This window comes from Ursus arctos, unplaced genomic scaffold (genome assembly GCF_023065955.2).
Source record: "Ursus arctos isolate Adak ecotype North America unplaced genomic scaffold, UrsArc2.0 scaffold_9, whole genome shotgun sequence".
In the NCBI taxonomy this organism is placed as follows: domain Eukaryota; kingdom Metazoa; phylum Chordata; class Mammalia; order Carnivora; family Ursidae; genus Ursus; species Ursus arctos.
This window is the reverse complement of record NW_026623111.1, coordinates 42,485,507-42,506,162: the sequence shown is the minus strand read 5'-3', so window position 1 is coordinate 42,506,162 and position 20,656 is coordinate 42,485,507. Positions and strand designations below refer to the sequence as shown.

Below are 20,656 nucleotides of genomic sequence, written 5' to 3'. Positions count from 1 at the left end.
AGAACTGTTCACTGTGATGAATTTTATGGTTTGATCAATCTTATAGCAGACTACACCTCCTGAATAAACAAACATGGAAATGAATTATTATGAGCACAAGTTAGAAGTAGTACATTCATAGCTATAGTTAATTCAAAGTAAACTTGGTTTACAAAATTACAACTTATAATAAGTAAATTTTAATACATATATTTTTTTCAAATTAAAGATTTGATTTTTTTTTTCAAATTACATTTAAGGGCCTAAACTTTTTCTTATGAAAGCATATAATGTTTTGGATTAAATGTTGTATTATTCCATACTTAGAAATTCTTTTAGAACATCCTCTTTCTCTAAGTGCTATAATATTGACTAGTCAGTGCTGAGCTCAGAGTAGTTGCAGAGAATCAATATTGGCTTAGTTACAATTTGGCAAAGCCTGGGAGGTAACCTAATAAGAGCTGTTGGGCCAGAAAAACCATCCAAAGATAAAAGGCTTTAAAAAAATTATGGCAAATGCAAGATATGTTGAATTCTAATGAAACAAAGTAAAATTTCTTCCAAAAGAACTCTCAAACCTTTCTGCACACATCATTATTAAAATCATCTACCAAAACACAAAAGAATCATGATTGTGCTTCTCAAGATCCCCAAATGTTAAATCACGTGCCTAAAGTTACCCAGTAGATTAGTGTCAAAGTTTGGGCAAGAATTTTTTCACCCTATGTTCAATCCATTATGCAATGAATGTTGAATAGAACTCTAATGGTTAATGATAACATATAGATAACCATTAAAGAAATTAAACCCAATCCCCCAAAATTGCAAATAACTGCACCTCTTCTTTCTACTGTTTTATACATGTTATTTTTACGTATTTGCTATTCATGTACTCATATCATTCAGTGATCTACATTTTTCTTTGATTCCTCAGTATAATCCTTCTACTGTTCTTCTCATATTAGACACAAGAAACCAGCCTAATACCTCCCACTTCAGAATGCTCACATGAGCATTTGCATATTAACCCAACAAGATTTTAGGCTCATCCTCCCTTCCTAAACAAAGGCATATCTTCTGTTCTCGATTTAGCCCTAAGGTCCAAATGGGTACATGACTATACAACTAATGTGTCAGTTCATCTAATGCAAAAATAATGACTTGATGCTTCTCTTGAATAGTAAAATCAAGTTCACAAAACCATTCATAGAATGGGATACTAGTCTTCTCGTCTGCAATAGAGTGTCTGCTACCACATCTCACCTTCTAATTTTACTTGCAAATGAATGGAACCAGACTACTTATGATTGAATATGTTTTTCTTTGCATACAATGCTTCTAGAAAACAAACAAATCACTATTCCGTTACAGATCTTACACTCAGAGAGGTATGTGGAGATTCTAAAGTATAAATTGTGAATAACAAGATGTTAAGTTAGGATTACTGTGCCTGGGAAAGTTCTGAGGTAGTATTTAATAATCAAATGCACTACTGAATATCATTTGGAATAGGTATGCTTTTTGTTTTTGTTTTTGTTTTTAATTTAATGCAATAAGATGAAACTTCTGCTATAGAGTAGGCATGTAACAGCAATGGTTATCATTGACTGAGTGTCCGGCACTGTGCTAAATGCTTTCTGCGTATTACTTCACTTACTTGTCATGATGAAATTATAAAGTAGGCACCACTGTTTTTATAGAAGAGGTACCAAAGCTTAGAGAGACATGCTACTAGTAACAGGTAAATAGGACTGGGACTTAAACCGTGGGCTGCCTGATTGCAAAGCTCATGCCCTTAACTGTTATGCATCTAATTTTGGTAAATGAACCCATTTTACGAATGAAAGAATGAGTAAGGGTTATATTATAAGTAGAAAGAGAAGGGGAATTGTATACAAGTCACAGAAAAACTGTGGCTTAAACAATGAAGACATCAAATCATTTCCCGTAACAAGAAGGCTGGGCAGATTCCGAGTTAAATAGACCCTTGCTTTTTTTTTTTTTTTTAATGATTTTATTTATTTATTTATTTATTTATTTGAGAGAAAGAGAGTGAGCAAGCAGGGGGAGGAGCAGAGAGAGAGGGACAAGCAGACTCCACACCAAACACAGAGCCCAATGCAGAGCTCGATCCCATGACCCTGAGATCGTGACCTGAGCCCAAACCAAGAGCCAGAGGCTCAACTGACTGAGCCACCAAGATGCTCCCAGACTCTTGCTTTTGTGCTCTGTCATCTGCGTCAGCCGTGCCTCTTCCCGACTGCGGCTCTAATGATCTCATATCGTGACACACCAAGACAGAAGAGGTAGAGGCCAAAGAGCCTATATATTTTATAAACTGCTCACCAAGGTAGAAATCTTTTTTAGGACTTCCTAGCAGATTTTCCCTTATAGCTCAGTTACCAGAACTGGGTCACATAGATGCGTAACCTCTAAACCAAACACAGACAAAGGAGACCAGGGTTGTCACGGCTGCCTTGGGCCAGTGCAATCCTGGCTGCCCATTATAATCACCCAGGATATTTGTAGAAAACCTGGGCCCCGCTTTCAGAAATTCTTACTTATTTGTCTGGGCTGAGGAATAGGGTGTCAGTTTTAAACAGTTCCCTAGTGATTTTAATATATAGCAGGCTGAGACCCAACGGTTTATGCCCATCTTGATTTTTTGCCTTTGATGGCCATGTAAAAAGTAGAGCTGTTAGCAAGGAAACATAGGAAGACCCCACAGCCCACGGTGGCTATCTGAGGAATTTACAGAAGTAGGTCTAGAAAACCCTCCTGCTAAAGAGCACATCTGAATTCTGTAGAAGGTATCATTCATTTAGGTTGTTAAAAAAAACCCACAGGTCCCAAATGGTGTCACCTAGGCCAGGTCAGCAAACCAAGACTTAATACGTAACCTAACTGTAGGCTTAACACCCTCCCTCCCGCCCCCCCCCCCCCCCCCCCCGCACCAGGAATATAACCTTTAACCAGCCAGAAATTTTCTTGTCAGCTCTAATAAGGAATCTGTCACATGGACCCTCCTCATCCCCCAAAGGGAGATGAGGTAATCCACCTACTAAAACTCTTTTGTCCCCAAATGAAGGTGACCTCACATGAAATCTTTTTCCCCCCTATTTGTGACCTCCTTGTCCTGCCTTTAAAAACCTTTCCCTTTCTGTAGCCCTTTGGAGCTCCTCCCCTACCTACTTGCTGGATAGGATGCTGCCTGATTCATTTAATAAAGCCAACTAGATCTCCAAATTTACTTGGTTCAGTTTTGTGTTTTAACAGGTCCTCCATGAATTCAATCCATCAAGCACGTGTTGAGGTTATACTACTGTATTTGCAAGACCCTATGTGTATAAAGTAAAAGCTGAGCAGAGCACAATTTTTCTGAATCTCATGAGTCAGTTTCCTTTTTTTTTTAAGGATTTTACTTATTTACCTGACAGAGACAGAGACAGCCAGCGAGAGAGGGAACACAAGCAGGGGGAGTGGGAGAGGAAGAAGCAGGCTCACAGCGGAGGAACCCGGTGTGGGACTCGATCCCATCACGCCGGGATCACGCCCTGAGCCGAAGGCAGACGCCCAACCGCTGTGCCACCCAGGCGCCCCGTGAGTCAGTTTCCTTATCGTAATTCCTTCACTCAGTCCCTAGTACCGGGCTGCAGCATCTAGTTAGCGAGCACTTCAGGGGAAGCCGCGTCTCAGGCGCGTTGAGCTCAATCAGTGAACAAAGGAGGCAGAGCCTCTGCCCTAACGGAACTTGGTTTGAGAAGACGGCTGTGCTCTGTTTTGAAGAGGATAGTAAAGAAACAGGAGTGAACTAACAATTCAGGCTTCACCTATTCACTTTTTACTTTTTTAATATAATTTTTATTTTGTTCACTTTTTACTTTTTAAACTCAATGTTTCTTAAGTACTTACACGTGGTAGACGGATACTTGTAAACAGAACGGTCTTGATCCGAGTCATAAAACTTGCGGTCTAAGTAGGAGAGACAAGATACCAAGAATTAAAAAGAGAAATATGCTTCAAATTGCAGTAAATGCCATGAAGAAAACAATAGGCTCTTCTCAGAGAATTATAGGGCAATGTAATTTAAAGAAGATCGGGAAAGGCTGTTTAGAATAAAATGGAGACAAGTATAAAATTCAGATTAGGGCACATCCCTTCAATTTCTTAATTTCTTCTCCACTACCCTTTCTTCTAGCCAAAGAGGCAAATATTTAACTTCTAGAAAGACCCACCATCTTGCATAGCCTAGCGAAATTAATTGAGATGCTGATCTCAGAGGAGCTGCTTTCTTAAGATTGTTGGACAACCAATTTGCTCATAGATGGATGGTTGGGTTGCTTTGTCTTGCTTGCTTTTTCTCCCATTGCCTCCTAATACCTGCTTTCCCCATCTTTTTTCATATTTTCCTCCCCTCTTTCCGTCTACCCCACTGCCTTTTGACTGCTCCCCTATCCTCTTGAAAACACGAATTAGTCCTAAACGCACTCAAGTACTCCACTCACTTCGGAATCGAGGTGAGTGAACGTTACAGCACAGCGCCCCCAAAGTTAGCAAACAGAACTCTCAAACCACGGCATTCATGGCAGCTGTCTTCCCAGGAAGAAAAGCGCGAGTAATCCTGGTTCGTTCAGCGGTACGCATGAGATAACTCTACACTGTAAAGCCTCGTAGTTCCAACTGTGGCCTTTAGAACAGCAGCATTGATGTTACTTGGGATCTTGTCAGAAATGCACAATCTTGTTATGATGAGCTCTGGCTGTGAGAGGTAAGCGATGAATCACTAAATTCTACTCCAGGATTACACTGTATGTTAACTAACTAGAATTTAAATAAAAATTTGAAGAAGAAGAAAAAAGAAATGCAGAATCTTGGACCACACAAAACCTGTTGAATCAGAATCTGCATTTCCGCAAGATCCCGGTTTGTTTCATCTGTACATTAAAGTGTGAAAAGCACAGGTGCAGAGAATCCCAAAGCAGATGAACTATGAGGATTCCTAATCTTACTTCTTTGGCACTGCTCTGTTACATAGTCAACCCGGTATAGCTATTTTCACTTTCTCAGTACTTTTTAACCTAGTTATTCTTTAAATGATCATTTTCAGTATTTTGTTTAGAAATTCGGTGTTCCTTTCTGTCTGTTCCTTCTGGCAAACCATAGCATAGATCTTTAAGGTCCAGAAAACTGGGGCTGGTGGAAGTCATCCATTGCTTTTTCCTGCTGGTGGAGCTATTAGACAGTGTTCTGTCCTTGGATGTGGTGTGTGTTTATATCCATATCATTCCTGTTATTCTAGAGAAAATGAAAGGCCAGCACTTGGAGAGGGAGTTTAGTGTCCTGTGGAGTATCAGCTCTGTTCGTACTTGGCTTGGACCTTGATCAAGTCACTGGATTTCTTTTGGCCCCAGATTGTTACCTATAAATGTTCAGGTTTTATTGTGTATCAATAAAGATGCACACATACAAATCTGATTTAAACTTTAAGTTAAATGTTGCACTGATACAAAATAAGATTTATAAGGTATATGTAAGGGATAAAGAATCATGATACAATAAAACCATGTACCCACTGCCCAGTTTAAGAATATTTTAATATGCCTTTAAAATCCTATGTGTACCTGGTTGCCTGGGTGGTTCAGTAGGTTAAACATCTGCCTTTGGTTCCGGTCACGATCTCAGGGTCCTGGGATTGAGCCCCATGTCGGGCTCCCTCCTCAGTGGGGAGCCAGCTTCTCCCTCTGCCTGCTGCTCCCCCTGCTCGTGCTCGCTATCTCAAATAAATAAAATCTTAAAAAAAAAAAATCCCTATGTGTACCTGCCAGATACGAACCATTCCCATCCTGCCCCTTAATCACCTCTCCAGAATTTTGCCATCGTTCCCTTGTTTTTCTTATTTTACGATATTTGCGACTTAAACCACATAGTGTTTACTTTTGAAGGTTTTTGAATTCTATATTAATAGAATCATATTGTGTTCATTCTTCTGTGACTTTTTTTCATCCGACATTATTTTCCTGGTACTTATCTACACTGTTGTGTGTAGCTAAAACTCACTTATTTTCACTACCATTTTCCTTCTAAAAAAGTTTTTTTTTCCATTTTTTTACTTTAATTCAATTAATTAACATATAATGTATTATTGGTTTCAGAGGTAGAAGTCAGTGATTCATCAGTCTTATATGATACTCAGTACTCATTATATCATGTACTCTCCTTAATGTCCATTACCGTTACCCCACCCCTCCACCTCCCTCTCATCCAGCACCCCTCAGTTTGTTTCCCATGATTAAGAATCTCTTATGTTTTGTCTCCCTCTCTGGGTTCGTCTCATTTTATTTTTTCCTTTCTTCAAAGTTTTTTTTTTTTTTTTTTAAGATTTATTTGAGAGAGAGTGACAAAGAGTGAGCACATGAGTGGGGGGAGAAGCAGAGGGAGAGAATCTCAAGCAGACTCCCCCCTGAGTGCAGAGCCCAACATGGGCCTCAATCTCACGGCACTGAAGTTATGACCTGAGCCGAAATCAAGAGTTGGAAGCTTAACCAATTGAGCCACCCAGGAACCCCAAGAAGTACTTTTAATATTTCTTGCAAAAAGCAAGTCTATTGGCAACAAATTCTCCCAATTTTTGCTCATCTGAGAAAGTCTTCATCTCTCCTTGACTTTTGAAGGATAATTTCACAGGGTATAGAATTCTAGGTGGGTGGGTTTTTTTCTCTCAACACTTTAAATATTTCACTCCACTCTCTTCTTGCTGGCCTGGTTTCTGAGAAGTTGAATGTAATCTTTTTTTTTTTTAAGATTTTATGTATTTGACAGAGAGAGACAGTCAGCAAGAGAGGAACACAAGCAGGGGAGTGGGAGAGGAAGAAGCAGGCTCCCAGCAGAGCAGAGAGCCTGATACGGGGCTCGATCCCAGGACCCTGGGATCATGACCTGAGCCGAAGGCAGACGCTTAACGACTGAGCCACCCAGATGCCCTATCTGAGAAGTTGAATGTAATTCTTATCTTTGTTCCTCTTGAAGTCTTTTTTTTTTTTTTACTCTGGCTTCTTTCAGAATTTTTTTTCATCTTTCATTTTCTGAGGCTTGAAAATGATATGTGTAGGTGTAGTTTTTTGGGCATTCATCCTGCTTGTTGTTTTCTGGAGCAGCTTTCTGGATCTGTGGTTTGGTGTCAGACGCTAACTCGGAATTTCTCAATCATTTCAAATATTTCTTCAGTTCCTTTCTCTCTTCTCCTTCTGGTATTCCCATTACACGCATGTTATACCTTTTGTAGTCGTTCCAGTCCTTAGATATTCTGTTGTTTTTTTCCCCCTACTAGTCTTTGTTCTCTTTACTTTTTAGGTTTGAGATATACTCAAGCTCAGAGATTCCTTCCTCGGCTGTGTCCCGTCTACTAATAAGCCCATCAAGGGCATTCTTCATTTCTGTTACAGTGCTTTTGATAACTGATTTCCTTTGGGGTTTCTTGAAAGAATTTCCGTCTCTGCTTACGTTGCCCATTTGTTCTTGCATGCGCTCTACTTTATCCATTAGAGCACTTACCTTATTAATTATAGTTATTTTAAACTGTTGCTCTGATAATTCCAAAAAGCCTGTCATATCTGAGTCTTGTTCTGATGCTTGCTTTATCTCTTCAAATCGTGTTTTTTTGCCTTTATTATGTCTTCTAATTTTTTCCTTGATAGCCAGATGTGATGTGCTAGGTAAAAGGCCATTAGTAATGTGGGGGTGGGGTGTGGGGGGAGAGGAACTATATAGTCCTATGAATAGGTCTTTTAGTAAGCCTATACCTCCAGGCACAACTTTACCTGTGCTTTTCAGTCCTCCTTCCTCCTTTATGTGGGAAAAGATGACACAGAATGGACTGAAGTTGGGTATTTCTCTTCCTCCACGTTGGCTAGAGCCAACTGGGTACTTCCCTTCTCCCAGTTCACTTAGGCTCTGGTTAAATAGTTTCTCCTGTGAGCACAATTTGTCAGGAGTAGAATACTCTGCCATATTTCAGAATGGATCCTTTCTTCATCCCCCCGCCGGAAGCACAAGGGGATTTTTCTCTGACATTCACTGGAAGAACTACAGGAGGTAAAACTCTCAAATATGCAAGAGACTCCCAATGACTGGGAGTTATTTCTCAGACTTAACCCCCACTCAGCCTCAAGCAATTTGTCAATTACAGTTCAGTTTTTCCTACCTGGACACTGGTTCCTGTGGATGTTTCAGCTTGTGGGTTTCTGGTCCAGTAAGTCGTGCTTCTCTGTATTCTCCTGTTGGGTCTCTCCCATTATGGCCGTGGTTCGCCCTGTGACCTCACTACTCTTACAGATCTAAGAGTTGATTTTCAGGTTGTTCAGCTTTTCACTTGTTAGAATGGAGAGGTGACTTCCAAGTTTCTTGTGCACAGGACTGGAAATTGGAAATCTGTACTGAATCTTTAAATTTGAGAATAACTGATATTTCTACTGTGTTATGTGTTCTTATCTAGACACATGGAATAGTCCTCCACTTATTTAGGCCTTCTTTAATATCTTTCAATAGTTTTATAATTTTCTTCCTAAAGGTCTTATATATCTTGTTTTATTAGCTCAGGCTGCCATAATAAAATGCCATAGATTGAGTGGGCTAACAGAAATTTATTTTCTCAGTTTTGGAGGCTAGAAGTCCAAGATGAGGGTGCCAGTGTGGTTAGACTCTTGTGAGCTCTCTTTCTGGCCTACAGACGGTTGCCTTTTTGTGGTGTCCTCACGTGGCAGGTGAAGAGCTCTGGTGTATTCCTATAAGGTCACCAGTTCTGTTGGATCAGGGCTCTATCCTTATGACCTCCTTTAACTGTAATCACACCCTTAAAGGCCTTATCTCTAAGACAGTCACACTGTTGGGGTTGGTGGTGGTTACGGGTTCCACATATGAATTTTGATAAGGCACAATTCAGTCCTTAGTACAATGTTTTGTTAGATTTTGTCCTAAATACTAAATATTTTTGATGCTATTATAAACGGTTTTATTCTTATTACACTTTTAAGTGTTTTGTGATAAATGTAATTAATTTTTGTACATTGCTTTGGTAAGAATTTGCTTTTATAAAAAATAGCATATAAGAGATCTAAGAATGATATCAAATCTTCCAGGATTTTTCCTTATAAATTTTTTTTGAGAATTTCTTTATTTCAAATTCATTGCCACACAGAGTCTCATAATTCTCAAAATCTAAGTTTACAACTGATCATCACAAGATCCTTTATCCATATACACATTAGTTAGAGGAGAAAAAAATTCTGTACAATATTTTAGTAGTTACATGATTTGTAGGCAGTAGTGAATTAGTGAAAACTGAAGAACTCCCAATGCCTTACACACAGGATAACCATTGTCAAATACAAGAAACTAGGCAATAAAAGAAAACTTTCTGTTCGGTCATAGAAAAATGCCAAAGGCATTTTATGATGAGAGAAATGTTTTAAGTTAGTTCACAACCTATTGGGCAAATAAAACTGCTACATAAATTGGTACTTTTGCTCTTGAATATTTGTAGTATGGTATTACCCATTTATCTGACATTTAATAATACATAAAGTTTTAAGTCTGGGTTTCTCAGAACAGTTACTTGACAATTTTGAATAATGTCTGGTGTACTCAGAGTGCTTTTTTCATTTATCTTTTCTTCTTTCAGAAGTTTTAAAAATTTTTAAACATTTAAATGATACATTTATTGGAGTTGTACCTTTTCTACCACAATGGATTAAGTAAACTTGTCAAAAGTATGGTTTTGTCACTTTCTGGGACACTTAATTTGCTGTTTTTCCTTTCAATGCCTGTTAGCACATGTGGCCAAGTGACCACCTGCAACAGCTAGGTCTCATGTTATTAGTTACACAGATAAGGAAAGTTGTATATAACCATTCCTCCTACTCACTCTGTTGACTTAAAGCAACAGGGGCTCCCTAGCACCTAAATCTTTGCTTTCCTTTTCATATATATATACATGTATATATGTATATACATAAAACAGTAGACACTTCTTTCATTTATCTCTTCTTTTTTAGTGGGACTGTGCAATGCTGGAACAATAATCTAGAATGTCCTGAATAGTGAATTCCATTGTAACACCAGATCCAGGATAACAGCGAGCTATCAAACCTTCAAAGTGCTTGTACTGACGTATAAACTCATCTTGCATAGAGTGCCACACGACCTATTATAAAAATGAAAACAAAAGTCATTAAATTATGAATGGAAATATATAATCAAGTATGTAGAAATAATGTCAAGATACAGTCTAAGATTTTAGCAGAGTGTAATGGTTAAGAATGTGCATCTTTGCTCCTTCTACTTACAAGATATGTGACCTTAAGTAGGTTACATCACTGCTCTGGGCCTCAAGTTCCTCATCTGTAAACAGGGTAGTAACAATGATACCTTCCTCATAAGTTTCTTGTGAAGATTAAATGAGTGCATGTATGTAAGGTGCTTAGTACAGTGTTTGACATGGTAAGCACTCAATACGTTTTAGCTATTATTATATCTATTACAATATCCAATAGAGATGTGTATATGCACAATTATACATGGAACTAAGACTAGTAATTAAATGAAATGCAGCAGTTAATGCTTAAATTTCATTCCAGATGAAAGTTTCAACATTTATATAAAATTGATGATACGAAACATTGCCTGATGCCATGAAGGATACCAAGATGAGACAGATGGATTATATATAATCCAAGGATTTATGATTTAGCACATGGAAACTACTCAGTAGACAACTACCGAGGCAGAATCTGACATATACAGTGACATACTAGCTAATACTAACAGGGGCCATTTATTGCTGCTTACTCTGTATGAGCACAGTACAAGGTGCTTTATATAGGTATTACTCTATTAAGTCTCATGACTACCTGGTGAGTGTGGGTGCTCTGACCATGATCATTATCCAACAGATGAGGGAATGTTTTCTTCCACGATTTTTCCTTATAAACCCTTAATCTTATAAACCCTAAATTCCTGTCACCTTAAGTCTGTTTACTAAACAGTATTACACGTCTTGCTTTACATCTTTTAGCTCATGGTATTTCTTCTATCTGCCACTCCTCTCACTTTATCTGTAACCATCTGACTTTCAGAGGCAAACACAAATGCAACAGCCCTCATAAAGGTGTTGACAACGCTGAAGTCAGAATGACTCTCACTCATCTCTGGGCCTTTCAGTACAGTTTATAAACAATAGTGGCCTAATTTGGGGTTTAAATTTGGCTCTACCATCCATTAGCTGTGGTCTCTTGGTCACGTTACTCCACCTCTCTAAGCTTTGATTTTCTCATCTATAAAATGGCAGTGACAATAATAGTAGTGTCCACTATATGAGAGAGGTATTATTTCCACTTTTCAAATAAGAAAATTGAGGCTCAGAGAGGTTAAGTGACTTGCCCAAAGTCATGCAGCTTAATCTGGAGCCAGATTATGAACCTGTTTCTAACTCTGGCTCCCATGCTCTGTACTATACTCTATATACAGTACTCACTGTACTATACTCTATTCCATTTAGTTATTCCCCTCAAGTGTAAAAAACAAACAAACAAAAAAGCCTAAAAAAATCTGCCCCACCCCCCAAAAGCAAAACAACTAATGCCTCAAAACAATAAAGCAGAAATATAAAATAAACAGGAATAGCCATATAAACATATTCTAAATATTATTCCTTTTATTATTCCAACTCATTAGTCTGGTCTGTACTTTATGGTACTTTATGGAAATATCCTCCTGCACTAAAATTAGAAAAATCTGTAGGCTTTTTAGAGGACTCTTCTGGAGAAAAGTAATATATGTAAAGATGTACAATCTAGGATAGTTAATAGAACTAAGCATACCTGAAGTAAGTTTTCCTCTTCGCATAAATGTTTATCAACCTTCTTGTAGAGGTTATCTAGACCTTTTTTCACTTCCTTTCCAGGATACTCTTTAATGACTTTACGTAGTTCTTGTTTGTTAAATGCAAGTTGATAGCTTACTTCCTCCTCTCTTATACCCTGTGCTACTCGAGCTTCCACACCTTCAAAGAAATGCTTCAAGGAAATGAAAAAAGATGTGGTATATATACACAAAGGAATATTACTCAGCCATCAACAAAAAAAATGAAATCTCGCCATTTGCAACAATGTGGACGGAGCTAGAGAGTATTCTGCTAAGTGAAATAAGTCAGTCAGAGACAAACACCATATGACTTCACTCATATGTGGAACTGAAGAAACAAATGAATGGGGGGGGGAAGAAAAGAAGCAAACCATAAAAGACTTTTTTTTTTTTTTTAAGATTTTATTTCTTTATTTGACAGACAGAGAGAGAGCGGGCGCACGAGCACACAAACGGAGGGAGAGCCAAGCAGAGGCAGAGGGAGAAGCAGACTCCCACCTAGCAGGAAGCCCAATCTGGAACTCGATCCCAGGGTCCCAGGATCATGACCTGAGCTGAAGGCAGACGCTTACCTGACTGAGCGACCCAGGCGCCCCCACCATAAGAGACTCTTAACTACAGAGAACACACTGAGGGTTGCTGAAGGCGAGATGGGTGGGAGGATGGGCTAAAGGGGTGATGGGTATTAAAGAGGGCACTTGCTGTGATAAGCACTGGGTGTTGTATGTAAGTAATGAATCACTAATTCTACACCTAAAACTAATATTACACTGTATGTTAACTGGAATTTAAATAAAAACTTGAAACTACAAAAAAAACCACAACCCACTAAAATAAATAAAAACGTAAAAAAAAAAAGAAATAATGGATAAGCACTGCTTTTATTATCACTTAAATTAAAAAACCCTACTTATAAAACAGTATTTATTCATTATGTTAAATTCAGAAGTATAAAGGATAAAATAACAATCTGCTACTATTCCACTACTCAGAGATAACCACTGTTAACACTTTAAATTTCCTTCTAGTCTTTTTTTTTTTTAAGATTCTGTTTTTTTAAGTAGTCTCTACAGCCAAAGTGGGGCTTGAACTCATAACCCCAAGATCAAGAGTCGTATGCTCTACTGACTAAGCCAGCCAGGCGCCTCTCCTTCTAGTCTTTTGATGTGAGTACATAAATGAGATTATAACACTGTATGTTGTATTTTCCATGTAATATTTCAATGTTTTTCCCAAAGTATAAATTTTAATGGCTGCGTATTATTCTATCTAATGACTGAACTACAATTTCTAATTCAGTCCTCCAGTATTAGATATTTAACATTTTTCACTTTTTTTCAGAGTTGGCAAAATCTACTCAGATTAAAAGAAATTTATTATAAACACAGTTGTCATAAATATCTTTCATACATAACTATCTACCCACATTACTGATTACTTTTCAGCACAAATTTCTATGACTACAATTCCTCAGCTGAGAAGTATAGTTATAGTAATCTCTGAAGATTCTTCAGATACATTAATTGCTTCCCAGGAAAGTTCAATTGATTTATATTTCTGTCAACACTACAAGAGACTGCTATTTAACATATTATCATCAGTATTAACACAATTTAAAGAAATTGTTGCATTTTGATGAGTGAAAAAGATTTTTTTGTTTCATAATTCTTTGGCTATAAATGAAGTTAATCTGCTTTCCTATGCTTCATAGTACATTCAGAAACTTTGCCCATTTATACATTGGGATCTTAGTGTTTTCTTACTCATTTTAAAAAGTATTTTATATTTTATATTACTGACTACTGGATTGTTACAAATATTCATCTCTGGTTGTCTGTGAACTATATTTGTTTTTTAAATATGCAGTTTTATTGACTGGCATGCCTTTGCTTGAGCACTATACAATATGATCTAATACTGAAAAGCCAACCCCCTCTCATTATTTTTCTCTAAAATATTGTTGGCAATTACTATTTGTTCTTCATTAAATTACTATTATTATGTTTTTGCTAATAATTGTTTTGACAAGTCTATTCCTGGTGCTTTTAAATTTTCATTTCTACATAAACATTTAATTGGTTATTATGACATACAGGAAATACATAGATTTTTTATATATTTATTTTGAATCTTGCTACTTTATCATAGATCAGTAATTTCAACCTATTATACATAGGTAATTATAATCTTGACCCTCCTTTCTTTTTCTTTAGAGAGAGAGAGAGAGTATATGCGTGCGAGCAGGGTGGGGAGGGGCCGAGGGAGAGGGAGAGACAATCTTAAGTAGGCTCTACTCTCAGTATAGACCCTGATGCCGATGTCGGGGCTTGACCTCATAACCCTGAGATCATGACCTGAGCTGAAATCAAGAGTCGGATGCTTAACTGACTGAGCCACCCAGGTAACCCGCTGACTCTCCTTTCTGTATCTTTTATGTTTCAGGTCTTATTGCATTGGCTAGAGCTTCCATAACAATATTAAATATTAAAGGATCTAGCAATGTTTCTGCTTTAAATTTGATTTCACAGGGAATGGCTCTGATGTTGCTGTTAAGTATCACATAAGATTTAGGTCTGAGACAGAATTTTTACCCTAAAGGAATATCTGTTCTTAAGTTTCAGAAGGAATTGGTTCTGTATTTGACTAAATATCTTTTAAGTGTTTGCTGTTGACAACAGATATATATTTTTTTAAGATAGATTCATTCAATCATTCATTCATTCAGTGCACAGAGGGAGGGGCAGAGGGAGAGAATCCTCAAGCAGACTCCTGCTGAGTGCAGAGCCTGATGCAGGGCTTGACCTCACAACCCCTGAGATCATGAGCTGAGCTGAACCCAAAAGTCAGAGGCTCAACCCACTGAGCCATCCAGCTGCCCCAAAACCATCCTTTCTTAATTTTAATGATCAAATATTCTCTGGGGAATGAGTCAGTTCAGGAAAGGAAAGGAAAGGAAAGGAAAGAAAAAGACAATGAAAAAAACAATTTTTGGTTTTCCTTTTATCTTGATAAAGTTTTCAAAATCTTCATCTGAACTAAGGTTAAAGATCAGCCATTTGTGAGGTATGAAATAGGAGAGTCTGGTATAATGGAAAAGCCTAATCTAGGGTTCATCCCTCAGCTTTGCTACTTGCCAGTTACTGTAACTTCAAGCAAGTTCATTTACTTTCAGTTTCTTCATTTGTAAAATGGGTTGATACTACCTTACCCCACATCATTGTTTACAACAATTAAAAGAAATAACATACAGAGCATCTAGCAGTGTCTTAGTAACTGGAACCTTGGATAACTGGGTCAGTCCCTCCTTCCTTATCCTTCACATCAATACATGAGCAAATTAGGATGAATGTCTTGTTGTTTTTCAAATGTAAACATATGTATAGAGGTTTAAAATCAGGAAAACAATACTGAATGAAAATATACTTACATTTAGTTTTTCAAGAGGTTGTCCTAAAGAGTAAATGACATAAGACTGAAGGTGATCTGTGTATTTTTGCTTGGCTTCTTTTTTTTCAGCTTCTAGACATGAGATTTTCAAACGAGAAAGTGTTGCAAAAATATGGTGAAAATTTTCCATCATAACTACATCCCTGGGGGTCTTCTGGCTTTCATTTGCTACTTTCTCCACTAAAAGAAAAAAAAAAAAATAACATCCTGACGTGAGTATTATCATATATAGCTATAAAAATATTTACACAATTTTTTTTCATTTGTAAGTTTAAGAAGTAAGCACAGCTCTGGACTTAAGACATTCTGAAGGGTCTTCATATCCACCTAGCCCTAACAAAAAAAATCACTCTAAAATAGTTATATATACATATAAATCCATATATATGTATATATATATGGAAATGCAGTATATAATAAAGGTGGCTTTTCAGATCAGTGGGGGAAATGATGAATTACTCAAAATGTGTTAGAGGACAACCAGCTGGTCCTTTTTTTTTTTTTTTAAAAGATTTTATTTATTTATTCGACAGAGATAGAGACAGCCAGCGAGAGAGGGAACACAAGCAGGGGGAGTGGGAGAGGAAGAAGCAGGCTCATAGCAGAGGAGCCTGATGTGGGGCTTGATCCCATAACGCCAGGATCACGCCCTGAGCCGAAGGCAGACGCTTAACCACTGTGCCACCCAGGCGCCCCAACCAGCTGGTCCTTTTGAACACACTAATAAACCTGGATTCCTAATTCCCATTTTCAGCTGAACAAATTCTAAATTGCTCAAGTACCTAAAAATGTAAAAAGCAAATAAACAAATATAATCACAAGTACTAAGGAACATAAAGCTAATTAAAAAAATAATGTTGTGATAGCATGACCTTTTTACAGAAGGTCCAAAACTTAGAAATCATAAAGGGAGAGACAGATAAATCTGACAAGAAATTTCAAAGCTCTTGCATGGTAAAAAAGAATACCATAAACAAAATCAATTTTAGCCTATTAGGTTGACAAAGAATAAAAAGACTGATAATACTTACTAATATTCAGCATTAATGAGATGTGATGAAAACTTTCACCAACTGCTCAGAACACTTAACTGGTATAACCTTTCTGTGAGACAGTTTGGCAAAGGCCTTGAGATATATGCAAACCTTTTGACCTGGTAATTCCATTTCTAGTAATTTACTCCACGGAAATTATTGGACATGAATAAAAGAATATATGCAAAAAACTGGAAACAAACTAAATGCTTATTAATAGGAAATCTGATAATGATACATGGAATACTATGCAATCATTAAAAATGATTACAGTTATAATATAAATTGACAAGGAAAGACATTAGAATTATGGAGTAGCAGGTTCCAAAACAGAGTATAAGGTATGATAAAAACTTACATTCAAGAACACACATACACATAATATGCACATACATATAAAGGAGAAATATTGAAAAGTTTGGACAGATAAAAATTAAATGTTATCTCTGCCTGATGAAACTACAAATTATTTTTATTTTTTTCTTGATTTTTAAAATCTGTTTTTAGACTTTTGGGGGTATATAATGAGCATATATTAAGCAAAGCTATTTTGAATTAAAAAAAAATTTTTTTTTTAAAGTAGGCTCTATACCCAGCATGGAGCCTAACCTGGAGGTTTAAACTCATGACCCTGAGATAGAGACCTGAATTGAGCTGAGATCAAGGGTTGGAGGCTTAACCAACTGATCCATCCAGGAGCCCCAAAGCTACCTTGAATTTCAAAAGAAATATCAACCATACAAACATTCAATCATGTAATTTATCTATCTTTCTCTAGAACTGTTTCCACTGAAAATGTGATATGTAATTGGTAAGATGATTCTACTTCCTGTCAATTGTTTTAGCTTTTAAAATTCCTGAATATATGCAATCAGATCATTTATTTCAAACTAAATGGTACATCATACTGTTTCTGTAACTTAATTGTAGGATCTGACACAGGAAGACAGTTTAGCATTAATCTACCTTTTGTGACAGATACGAAAACTGAGGCCTAAAGAAGTAAACTGATTTGCTTACTGTTACACAGATATCACTGCCTATCACTCCCTGAAGACTCTTGCTAAAATGCAAATGTAAAATCTCATTTTTAAATTTTTTAAAAAGATTGTTTTGTGATTAAAAAAGGAATTCCAATTTTGCATAGTGATAATCCCATATGAACCCTAAAATAGAAGTGGTGCCTGATGAATATGAATGGGTTTTATATGTACTGCTTCTTCTTTTTTCAGGTTCGAGAAATACCTACTTTCAGAAAACTTAAATAAGACTATAGAATATGGAAAATAATGAACATATCTATCCCCCAAATTGAGTGCCCATAAATAGTGAAAACAACCAACCAAAAAATTCCTTAGTACATAACAAAAGCTTACCATTAACAAATACTCCTCTGATAAGTTTAGTATATGCTTTATCTAGATCTCCACGACGCTCAGCATTTTTAAAGATTGATTCTGCGAGTCCAGCAAATTCTTCAAATTCAGCAACAAATGGAAGAATTCCTACTTTACTCTTCTTTGAGATTTTTACTTCTTCCATTTGCCTTATTTGGTTACTCTACAGTTAGGCAGAAAACAACGGAGAGAAATAGCCAAGCAACTTAGAAACAACATATAATCATAAGCAAATGTATATACCATAGAGGAAGGACACAATTTAGTACCTAGAACATTTTGGATGTTTACTAATTACAGATTACTATAACAGGAAACACTATTTTTATAGATTAAAAAGTACACACATATATATTTTTATTGTTGGGGGGGAAGAGAGAGAGAAAGAGAGAGAAAGTGGGCGAGGAGCAGAGGGAGAGAGAGAATCTTAAGCAGGCTCCACGCCCAGTGCAGAGCGAGATGTGGGACTCAATCTCACAACCCTGAGGTCATGACCTGAGCCAAAATCAAGAGTCGGAAGCTTTAACCAACTGAGCCACGCAGGTGCTCAAAAGTACACATGTTTTAAGAAAATAAAATAGAAGAAAAAAGCCAAATTATTTAAAACAAGATATAATCAAACTCTGTACAGCTCAAGTTTTTGTTCAAAGGGAAAACAAGCAATAAACAATTCTATCATTCACGAAAGGTAAGTATAACGCGACTGCTCATTTTGACGTGGAGTAGATACCAGAGCACACACAGGATTTCTCTAGGTTATTTCTAGTTGGTGGTCATGTGGCCAAGTTTGAGAATCACAGTCCTTTCCCATTCTCATTAGCCTAAAACTTGTGTTTGGCTAGACCAGTTCTTTAATTTCTGGATATGAGAACAGAGAGGGAGAACAGGCATTTCTACAATGGATTTATACTATCTAGTTTGCCATGTATCTATCATGTACTTGTTCTACTTATTCTCTACTTGTTTCAGCAAAGTGCTTGTGTATGATGGTGACAGAGTACAAAAGGGATGTCTTATATGGACAAAACCTAGACATTTGGGTTCAAAAAGATCCATGAATTCAATTTGGTTCTGTGTACTTCTCAGAGGATCTAGATAAAAATTACACCGCCAAATACTGTAGACATTTTTACCTCTACCTAAAATTTCATAAATGCTTTTGGGGTGTAACTTGAAAATCCTATGACATGTGGCTTAGAAAAGTAATTATCTGTAGGCTACACACCTTAGTATTAGAAAGTCCTGTGGCGTACTGTCAACCATTTGATATTATCTTTCCTACCACAGAATACCCATTTTATTGGACTTCGCTTTAATTGCACTTCACAGATACTGCATTTTTTTTTTTTTTTTTTTTTTTTTTTTTTTTTTTACAAATTGAAGGTTTGTGGCAATCCCGTATTGGCAAGTCTGTCAGTACCACTTTTCTAACAGCATTCGCGCATTTCATGCCTCTGTGTCACACTGTGGTAACTGGCAATATTTCAAACTTTTCCATTATTACTATATTTGTTATGGTGATCTGTGATCAGTAATCTTTTGTTTGGGGTGCCACAAATCATGCCCTTATAAGATGGCAAACTTAATCAATAAATGTGTGTATTCTGACTGCTCCATCAACCAGCCATTCCCCCATCTCTCTCCCTCTCCTTAGGTCCAGACACAGTTTTATTCCCTGAGACACAATATTGACATGAGGCCAATTAAGTGTTCAAGTGAAAGGAAGGGTCTCATGTCTCACTTTAAATCAATAGCTAAAAATAATTAAGTTTAGTGAGAAAGGCGTGTTAAAAGCTGACAGGCCAAAAGCTAGGCCTCTTGCACCAAACAGCCAAGTTGTGAAGGCACAGGAAAAGTTTTTTAAGGAAACTAAAAGTGCTACTCCAGTGAACACACAAATGATAAGAAAGCAAAACAGCCTTCTTGCTGATATGGAGAAAGTTTTAGTAGTCAGGATAGAAGATCAAACCAGCCACAACGTTCCCTTAAGCCAAAGCCTAATCCAGAGCAAGCCCCTAACTCTTATTCTGTAAAGACTGAGAGAGGTGAGGAAGGTACAGAAGAAAAGTGTGAAGCTAGCAAAGGTTGGTTCATGAGGTTTAAGGAAAGAAGCCATCTCCATAAAATAAAGTACGAAATAAAGCAGCAAGTACAGACGGAGAAGCTGCAGCAAGTTCCCCAGAAGATCCAGCCAAGATCACTCATAAGGTGGCCACACTAAACAACGGATTTTCATGTAGACAGAACAGCTTTCTGTTGGAAGAAGATGCCATCTAAGACTTGCATAGCTAGAGAGATATCAATGCCTGGCTTCAAAGCCTCAGGGGACAGACCGACTCACTTGTTATGGGCTAATGCATCTGGTGACTTCAAGTTGAAGCCAATGCTCATTTACCATTCCAAAATCCTAGGGCCTTTAAGAATTATGCTAAATTTACTCTGCTTGTGCTCTATAAATAGAACAAAACCTGGATGACAGCTCATCTGTTTACAACATGATTTACTATTTTAAGCTCACTGCTGAGACCTACTATTCAGAAAAAAATACTTCTTTCAAAATATGACTGCTTATTGACAATGCACCTGGTCACCTAAGAGCTCTGATGGAGATGGGCAATGAGATTAATGCTGTTTACGTGTCTGCTAACACAACATCCATTCTGCAGCCCATGGATCAAGGAGTCATTTCAACTTTCAAGTTTTATTATTTAAGAAAAATATTTTGTGAGGCTAAGCTGCCATAAATAGTGATTCCTCCGATGTATCTGGGCAAAATAAAGTGAAAACCTTCTGGAAAGGATTAACCATTCTAGATGCCATTAAGAACATTTGTGCTTCATGGGAAGAGGTCAAAAGTATAACATGAACAGGATTCTAACCCTC

The 20,656-nt window shown here is 37.2% G+C and overlaps 1 protein-coding gene across 13 annotated transcripts in view; it reads right to left on the bottom strand.

Moving 5' to 3' along the window:
* Positions 1-9,115: 9,115 nt before the first annotated feature.
* Positions 9,116-20,656, bottom strand: part of EXOC1 (exocyst complex component 1) — a 59,201-nt gene continuing 47,660 nt past the window's right edge. For all 13 annotated transcript variants that reach the window (XM_044387762.3, XM_044387765.3, XM_044387766.3 and 10 more), the window contains 4 exons: positions 17,753-17,936; positions 15,323-15,522; positions 11,853-12,047; positions 9,116-10,177 (listed from right to left, as the gene is read on the bottom strand). In XM_044387762.3, the coding sequence (XP_044243697.1) occupies positions 10,025-10,177; positions 11,853-12,047; positions 15,323-15,522; positions 17,753-17,936 (732 nt within the window). In that variant the 3' untranslated portion in view covers positions 9,116-10,024. The remainder of the gene's footprint in view (positions 10,178-11,852; positions 12,048-15,322; positions 15,523-17,752; positions 17,937-20,656) is intronic.